The sequence below is a fragment of the Boleophthalmus pectinirostris genome, unplaced genomic scaffold (assembly GCF_026225935.1).
Source record: "Boleophthalmus pectinirostris isolate CB_2022bp ecotype Guang Dong unplaced genomic scaffold, ASM2622593v1 HiC_scaffold_10, whole genome shotgun sequence".
Taxonomy (NCBI): Eukaryota; Metazoa; Chordata; class Actinopteri; order Gobiiformes; family Gobiidae; genus Boleophthalmus; species Boleophthalmus pectinirostris.
This window is the reverse complement of record NW_026570971.1, coordinates 32597684-32607151: the sequence shown is the minus strand read 5'-3', so window position 1 is coordinate 32607151 and position 9468 is coordinate 32597684. Positions and strand designations below refer to the sequence as shown.

The 9468-nt window shown below is 39.0% G+C and overlaps 1 protein-coding gene across 1 annotated transcript; it reads left to right on the top strand.

Annotated features, from left to right (window-relative positions):
- The first annotated feature begins 177 nt into the window (after nt 1-177).
- wdr89 (WD repeat domain 89) lies at nt 178-9223 on the top strand. Its single transcript, XM_020916969.2, has 5 exons — nt 178-381; nt 1616-2150; nt 4583-4859; nt 6134-6395; nt 6595-9223. The coding sequence occupies exons 2-5, from the start codon at nt 1624-1626 to the stop codon at nt 6741-6743; spliced, it is 1215 nt and encodes a 404-aa protein (XP_020772628.2). The 5' UTR covers nt 178-381; nt 1616-1623; the 3' UTR covers nt 6744-9223.
- Nucleotides 9224-9468: the final 245 nt, after the last annotated feature.

Here is a 9468-nt window from a genome sequence, read left to right as displayed (position 1 = left end):
CCAATTTTTACCTCGTTTTCACATTAAGATATTTATTGCAGCATGAAATTTCAGTCAATATTTTACACACTCTTTATTGAGATTAAAAATAATAAAACATTGTGACTTCTGTTGGACGCCATAGTAGATTACGGAACTCTTGTTTGGGAACGACGTCTTTTCTCTTCGGACTGTAAACACTGCAGCACGAGCCACTTCCTCCACGCGAGTTCAGCTCAAAAATAAACGTGACAGGAGCATTTAAGTATTATTTTCTTGATAAATATATGTTTCTAATTACATATATCCCCTCTGTGATACATACGGACATGTTACGGTGAAGATGGGCGAACAAAATGCTCAACTGTTCGTAAAGGCTCAGCTCCTGATTAGTGAAGAAAGGTAAGACTACACAGTTATTAACACATGATTTACAGCTGGGTTTTATCGTTTTGTTTTAACTATTAAAGTCTCATAGACTTGCCTCAAAACTAATTTTGCTGGATTATAAAAATGCATTAGGGTGACCAGAATTTTAAAATAAACTGGGACATCCCCGTTTTTTTTGTTTTTTTTTTGGTTGGGTTTTGGGTTTTTTTTTTGGTTGGTAATAATAAAATTGTGAAACGAGGGCGTAATTAAGGAAAATTGTTAAGCAGAGCTCATTCATGACTAATATGTGAGCCAGTACAGTCCCTTTCTCTTTGTGTTTTAGTAATTTTTAAGTAGATTTTTTGTATTTTACCTTAACAAATGACAATGTGTTCCTCTCTTTACTGTTGGCAGGGATCAGATTGGTCAAAAATAGGGACACCTGTGACATTTCTTGTATAAAACTGGGACACATCAGAGGTTTTTAATAAATCTGCTGGGACAGGGGACACAGGGCTCAAAACTGGGACTGTCCCAGGTAAACTGGGACATCTGGTCACCCTGCAGTAAATTTATTTTAGTAATAATGATAAAGCCAGTTATGTTACGTGAATGATGTTAAAGATTAAAAGTGTAATAAATTGCTAACATTTTATCATTTGACTTCTAACCCAGTTGTATATATTTTTATTGTTAGTAACACAGTGACAGCCTCATCTCTGTTCATCTACAGGAATATCCATGTGTTTCAGAATGATAAAAAATTAAGACCATTGCCAGTTTAAATATAGCAAAATATTATATCTTTTGTATAAGGTGACCAGATGTCCCTATTTACCGGGGACAGTACCAGTTTTCAGCCCTGTTTCCTCTGTCCTAGCAGATTTATCCAGAACCAGTAAAGAAATGTTCCAGGTGTCCCTATTTTTGACCAATCTGATCCCTGCCAACAGTAAATCAGTCATTTGTTTAGGTAAAATACAGAAAACTGCTTAAAAATGACAAAAACACAAAGAAAATGTGACTATACTGACTCATTAGTGTCAAGTGTGTAACAGTTTTCCTTAATTATGCACTCGTTTCACAGTTTTATTATGACCAACCAACCCAAACCAGGGATGTCCCAGTTTTTTATTTTGAAAATCTGGTCACCCTACTTTTGAATATAGATAAGGTTATTTATATGGGTGGAGATCTGACACAGGAATACACGAGGATGGGAAGAGGAATCTGACACACATCTGACACCTTTGTGTCTCCCCAGACTTTAAAATGGAATCGTTGGAGCACAGACTCTCCTCTCTGTCCATCTCCGGCCGCTCAGCTCCATCTGACCCCGTCTACCTGCTGGACCTCTCTCTAGCGCCCCCTCCCGGTGACGCTGTGGTCGTGTCCTGCTCCGATTTCGCTCTTCACCTCCACAACAAGCAAACTCTATGCCTTCTACAGAGCTACAGTGGCCACAAAAGTCCAATTTCAAACGTTACATTCACGCATAAGTCCGCAAACGCTTTCTACTCTGCGTCTTTAGATGGCACGGTGCGTTTGTGGGATGTTCGATGTCCCGGGAAAGAATCGGATCAGATTTTTAGGAGCGATCCGAATCATAGTTTTTCCAGTTTTGATTTGAGCTGTGACGATTCCCTTTTGTGTGCTGGAACGGAGCAGATAAACAACGAGGATAGTTTTCTGGTGTTTTGGGACGTGAGGAAACCCGGAGGAGCTTTGTTAGGGGTCTACTCCGAGTCACACTCTGATGACATCACACAGGTGCTCTTCCATCCCACAGACAAGGACAGGTAAAGTGCATAAATATATCGACAGACTGGAAACATAATAACAGATATGAAACAAAAAAATAAAAATAAGATTGAGGCTTGAAAACAAAAATGAATCAAAGCAAGATTAAGGAACTTTCTTTATGTAAATGTTATGGATGTTATTGCTTTGCCTGGAATAGTCTGCAGTATGGAATTAAAATGATCTATCCCCCATGGAGATGACACTTCACAGGTCACATCTGTGGAGAGCCTGCTCACTGTAAAAGACCACAGGCCAGTGTTAGTACAGTGAGTCATTCAGATTTTACACAGCTTTATCAGAGCTCCCATATCTTTTAATAAGGTTTAGAACATTAAGTTTACAAGGCAATATCTGCTCACATAAAGACCATCACTGCACCGTACACCTTGAAAAGTGTGTGTTTGCGTTTGTGTGTGTGAAAGGGAGAGAGCAATGAAAAAGAGTGAAATGTGAGTGTGTGATTTTGTATGTTTGTGATTTTTTTATATTTGATTCTCTTGATACTTTCATTGTATTTATTGCTTTTTTGTCCAACAATCCCACTGCTTTTTAGTGAACAGTTTTAAAAGCCCTTCTGTAGACTGGTGTTGCGAATAGGCCCTATTCATGCTTACGTCACAAACCAGGAAAACAAAACAATTTCTGATGTAGTTCCCGACACTGGACTCACCAACAGACTGTGATCAAACCCACTGAAGTAAATGTGATCAGAGGTAAAATGAAGACTGCACACATGTGCTGTTTGGAATCATCTGGAATTTGGTGCCTCGTCTCTTCTAATCACATGTACCCAGTGCACTCAGAGTTGTGCGTCAGTGGGGAAATGATGAAAACTGAGGTCTGGTTGTAATTATTGACGAGTCGAACATAACGGAACCCTACAATGACATGGAGATGAAGAAAACTGGGATATTTTCTCATTTTTCCTAGATTTTGTCAGACTTACTACTGCGAACAGAGCCCGCCGGAAGTTGTCATCGCATGCTTCCAAAACGTCTTCCTGGTTTGTGATGTAAGCATGAATAGAGCCTTGGCTATAAACACTGTGATACCTGCATCAGATTACTGAATTGTTCATCTATGTTTGTGAGTTGAATCAAATGAAATGGAAAACACACATCAGATTCTTGTACAAATGCAAGGAACAGCAATTAAAAGTGAAAAAATGCATAGCACACGCAGATGGCTTATGTCCAAAAGCTTTTTTTTTTATTTTTAAACAACATTTCTGCAAAAAGGGCCTTCGTCAGGTTTTTTTTTTTTGCTCTGGACCACAGTACACCAAAGCAATGAAAATTGATCTGACGAAGGCACTTTTTGCCAAAATGTTATTTAAAAATTTAAAAAAGCTTTTGAACATAAGCCATCTGCGTGTGCTATGCATTTTTTCACTTTTAATTGCTGTTCCTTGCATTTGTACAAGAATCTGATGTGTGTTTTCCATTTCATTTGATTCAACTATTGCAGCTATAGTAGTAAAAGTACTTTAATTTGTAGTAAAATGTTCTGCCAATGATCATTCGGGCCAATTCAGCAGAAAGCCTGAGAGCCAACAAATATTGGTCTGAGGGCCAGAGTTTAGACACTTCTGCAATAACATCTCTAAAGAAACGAGCTTAAGACACTCCACCAGAAAAGTGACATAGTGCAACTTTAACTAGTGTATAATGATTCAGCTCATAGGTCACATTTTAAATCCATCCAGGAGCATGAACATTTGAGAGAAGACTGAAATCTGAACTTTAAACTAATCCAAGAATCCCTTGTATAAGACGCCGTGGAGACACTGCCACTGCGAGGGCATCTGACACACAGGGACATTTAGTTCTCAAAAACATTGGAAAGTATGAATCACCCATGCTTAATTATTTATGTAATAAAATTAATCTGCAAATGACAAAATATCCCCTTTTCACTGTATAAAAGCTAACCCTGTAGTCTAGACCTCGACAAACTTGTTCTGAAATACTGATTCATGTTTTTAAATATATCTAAGCCTATTATTCCAGTGTTTAGTCATTCTTTATTGTCCATGTTGGAGAATTTATCATTACAACACCCTTAAAGGTGCACTGTGTAACTTTACTGGTGGAGGCTTGCCATCTGCTTGTCTCCATGGTGATGTTATTGCTTTTCTTGTAATGTTCCACAGTATGGCCTCAAACAAATATATCATGTAGTTATTCAGTTACACGTGTTTTTTATTCCTCAAAATTACTACAAAAACATGCATTATTATTGTGAGCAGGCCCACTTCTCCACAGATCTGACCTGTAACTTGGCCTGGTGATATGGGCCGCTTGTCTTCGTGGAGAGAGTTAAATTAAACGCCATACTGTAGAATTTCCTGGAAAAACAACCTGGAGTCAAGGAAGCGGTGGACCCTGAACCAAAAAAGTTACACAGTGCACCTTTAAATGATTTTCAGGTTGGCTTCAGGCTCCACAGACGGTTTGGTGAACGTGTTTGACCTGACGAAAGGCGCCGAGGAGGATGCTCTGGTAGCCACGTGTAACAGCGAATCGTCCGTGAGCGCCCTCTGCTGGCTGGGGCGAGGGCGGGGGCGACGGGAGCAGACTCGGCTCCTCTGCGTCTCTCACGATGAAGGACTGAAACTGTGGGACCTGGAGAGCCTGGAGACAGAGGGAGAGCTGACGGTCTACAGCACCCAGGACGCACGCACCACCATCGGACACAACGGCACCGTGAGTGGGCGCTGGGCTGGGGGTTTTAAGTAATACATCACTTAAAACATTAAATTGTAAAATAATGGTACACAAGCTTTATCTGGTGTACAGTTCTACAATTCTAACATTTGCTGAATTTAGAATTTATTTTTTCAAGCTTTTGGTCGTTCTTTGGGTCATTTCTTGCTTAGAACTACTATAGCATGATCCAATTTGACATCTAGCTCAGCCCTAGATGAAACTAAACCAGTATTTGATTTGCACAAGTTTCCTTCACAATTGTCCAACGATTGACGTATAGTGCTTGTGTGTGCTCTATAGTTATAATCTACGACATCTGTGGATCATCATGTTATAATTTGGATATTTTAAATCGCAATATCCATCTAAAACGTTTTTAAAAAAGAAACAAGTTTAATCTGTGTATCATTTGTTCGTTCATTTTTCAAAATAAAACAAAAAATAAGAAAACAAAAAAACAACAATTTTCTTCTTTATTTGTCTCCAAAACAAAAATGAAATAAACGGATAATGATTTGTTTTTTCAGTTCTCAATTTTGTGTTTAAATGAAGAATGGAAAAAACGGATAACAACCGTTTCCTGTTTACCTGACTTAAACTGAGATGCTGGACTAAACCAGGACTAAACCAGGTCTAAACCAGGTCTAAACCAGGACTGAGACCAGAACCAGACTGCGACCAGACCTGGACCAGACCAGGACTGAGACCGGGACCAGATCGGGACTGAGACCAGAAATGGGACCAGAAATGAGACCGGGACTGAGACCAGGACCGGACCTGGACCAGACTAGAACTGAGACTAGAAATGAGACCGGGACTGAGACCAGTTTAGTCCTAGTTTAGTCCTGGTTTAGTCCTGGTTTAGTCTGGCATCTCAGTTTACGTCATGGAAACGGGAAAAGGTCATTATCTGTTTTTTTCCATTATTCATTTAAACACAAAATCAAAAACTGAAAAAATGAATCGTTATCTGTTTTTTCATTTTGGTTTTGGAAACAAATAACGAAGAAAATAGTTGTTTTTTCATTTCCTTATTTTTGGTTTTATATTGAAAAACGAATGAGTGAATGATACACAGATTAAGTTTGACTATTATGTTAGAAAACTACAGTGACAAATTTGAGCTGACGTCGTTCATCACAACAAAGCAGCGCATGACTACACGACGCTGCCGAATCCTGCGTATCACCAATTAATAAAAGCTGATTTTTTATTATTTCCACTTAGAAACTCAGTGTATGTAATGACCCTCTCCTGTCTGTCTCTTCCAGGCTGGCTCTGCAGTGGACTACCTGATTGGAGGTTGCTGGTTGGATTCCGAAGGGCAGCTGTTGGTGGTGGGGGGTAGCAGTGGAGGAGACATTCACCTGTTCACCTGCGATAAACCGGGTCTAAACCTGGTGCGGACACTGAGGGCCGGGCACAAAGCCACCGTGAGGAGTTTCGGGTTCGATTCCCAAAGTGTGAGTCTGTTCACGGGAGGAGAGGACGGAGCGCTGCTGCGGTGGAGCCCAGAGGAGAGGAGCGCAGGAGGTGAGGGTAAAAGGAGCTTTAAAGGTGCACTGTGTAACTTTTCTGTTGAGGGTTCACAGTGATTATTCTGAATCCTACACAAATCAAACAGCAATTGCAATACATTAGATTTTTTCCCCCAAATGTGTGCAGCCTCATTAAATAAAAAATATATAGTACTGCCACTTTCAATCACATTTTTGTTTTTATTTTCTTCCAGTTGCAGAGGCAGAGGTTGGGAGCAGCCGACAGGAGCAGAACCGACAGGAGCAAAGGAAACCTGAATCCTTAAAGAGTGATTCTGTAATGAGACTTAAGTCCAGACCTCACAAGAAACACAAGTTCAACAGAGACAAGAAACCCACGTGACACGAACTGTACTATTTTTTATTTTAGCAAAATAATTTATCAAACAATGAAATTTTCTCCAGTTTATATTCTACATGCTTGAAATGCCAAATATTTTTCTTCCTTGGCAACCATAAAATTTTCTATGCACATAAATTGGAGTTATTCTACTGGTTTGATCATACAGTTTACTACAAAAAAAAAAAAGTGAAAGACCTGAAGAATGGAAAGAAAAAGCCCATCGCATGAAATACTGAAATACCCAGTTGTGTCAAAAACTTTTAATAAACATAGAAACAAGAAATGCTCAAATCTGTTTTTTAAAAATAATTTATAATGCATAAGGGTGACAAAACTAAAATTCAAAACTATCAAAACTATATTCATTTGAACAAGTATCGATACTAGTATTTAAAAATAGACAGATCTTTCCTGAATAGTTTGCCTAGAATCTAAAAAAGAACAAGAACATGACCACATAATAAAGAAACTATTATATGGTATTGTATTAAAAATTACATCCTATTTTAGAAACTTTAAATTTCTTATCATTGTGTTATCAGTTATCTTTTTTTTTTGTTGGAAATTTTGGTACTGACACTATTATCTAAATAGACTTGTAAAATCCTGCTACAGCCCATCACTTTTGATCAACAAGAGACTAGTGTTGCCATGATACTAAAATTTCAAACTCGATTTCAGTACTAAAGAATCAACTGAATACTCAATACTGACAATAGAATGGCATTTCAGCATTAAATGGTAGTATTTTCTTTTCTATTCCCATGTGGTCTTATATGTGTGTAATCCCTCAGTGGTCCAGGTAGATTCCATAGTCATCCATGAGTGTACACTAGTCTGTGTGCTCTTATACTTGTTCTGATACAGCTCAAGATCATTTTAAAACTATTCAGGAAAGCTTCAATTTTGTCTTGTGAATGGGATCGTTTAGTATCGATATCTGCTCAAATGAATGTCTAATTTCAATAATAGTTTTAGTAATGATTAGTATCTGATTTTACTTACTTTACTTATACTTTTTATAACTCTACAAAAGGCTGCAGAGTAATAGATGCACTTGTTTGCTTTCAGCCTATAATTGGTTCAGTTGGTAGAGCGTTCGCCCACTCCTTTGGCTGAATCCCTGGTCTGACTTGCTTTCAATGAGTAACTTTTTGCGTGTGAGTATTCCTTGATATAAGCCATAGCGACATGAAGGTCAGACCAAGGTAGAAGCTTTATAAATAAATGTGACATTTATTTTGAATTTTCCAGTCATTCTCATCCCATAATTTTCCACATCTGACCAGTACATTGAAGTTTAAAGTGTAAGATTTTTTGTATAATATGTTCATTATAATTCAAAACTATATAGATCTCTCTCTCTCCCTTTTTGCCCTCTCACAGTCACAACCTGTTATGTCGCTGTTACATAACCATCTGCCTGTCTTTCCCGAGCGCTCCCTTCACCTTTCCCCGGGATCCCCTCTCCCTCCTCGGGCAGCTGTGGAGCCAACTCCCGGTGCTTTTAAGGTCCAAAGCAGGCCCCGGGCAGAGCTCTGGTTTAGCCTCATTAACAGAGCCTGAAACTGGGACACTCTTTGCGATTTTACCCCGATCTCTCGCTCCTCTCCACCAACCTCAGGAGCGCCGTTTTGACGTCGCTGATTGACGTTTTTCTTCGGCCAATCACAGCAGCGCCGGTTGTGACAAAATGTGTATCCCGATAAAACTATGCTCTCCTGACTGATTTAATGAAAAGTGAAAAATAAAGATAACTGTGTGCAAAAGGAGATGGTCAGATGGGGCAGAGGAGTTAATTTCTGTGAAACTGGCATATTTGCAGTAATCTTATCTACACTATATAATTACAAATGTTCATTAAAGATTCCCTATGCAATATTTATTGGAGATGTTACAGCTTTGCCTGACATGTTCCACAGTATTCCACAGACATTATCTATTTCCATAAGGAGAGGCAGGTAAACCCAACCAAGCAAATGTGCAGGTCAGATTTATGGCGAGGCAAGCCTGTAGAATGAATTACAATTCAATTTTGATTAAATAAATAAATTTAAAAAAAACACTTGTAATTGAATTTAATGCAAAGTAGAAAGGTTTAATGCCACATTGTTGGACTTTACAGGCAAAGAAATAACATCTCTATGGAGCAGAGCAGGTGGTGCAACCATCACCAGAAAAGTTTCACAGTGCAACTTTGTCCTTAAAAACTGTATTTTTTGTATTCACTGTGAAACCTCTAACGGAATGAGACTTAACATACATAGCAAACTTAAAATATGATTGTGCAATTCAATGTCTATAACTGTATATAACTAGTACTAGTAGTATGAACAAAGTGCCTTAATATTGTCTGAGCAAACCCTGGTAGGCAAAGCGGTTTCTGTTTTTAAATGCTTACCTATCCATAAAATAAGGAAATGGGGAGTAATAAAATAATTTTGATCTCTTGACCTCTTACCAAATTTAAATCTTTATTTGCTCTGTATTTCTTACCAGTGTTACTGTCAGTTACCAGTCAGTCCGGGGTGCAGACTGCTCCGTGACACCAGCGGCCATTGCGCGTAGTGCGTCTGTGTGCGCCGAGTCAAGCACGCTGCGCTGCGTCTGTGTGCCATGGTCTCTGCCCAACAGTGTTGACAAAAGGGTGAAAAGAACAGCCCCGAACCAAAACGAGCCAAGAAAACTCCAAAACCGGGGCTTGGGACAGGACATACAGACCAAT

Coding starts and splice junctions, on each gene's coding strand:
- wdr89 (XM_020916969.2), top strand. CDS start 1,624: ATGGAATCGTTGGAGCACAGACTCTCCTCTCTGTCCATCTCCGGCCGC. Junction 2,151..4,582: donor CATCCCACAGACAAGGACAG/GTAAAGTGCATA, acceptor AATGATTTTCAG/GTTGGCTTCAGGCTCCACAG. Junction 4,860..6,133: donor CCATCGGACACAACGGCACC/GTGAGTGGGCGC, acceptor TGTCTCTTCCAG/GCTGGCTCTGCAGTGGACTA.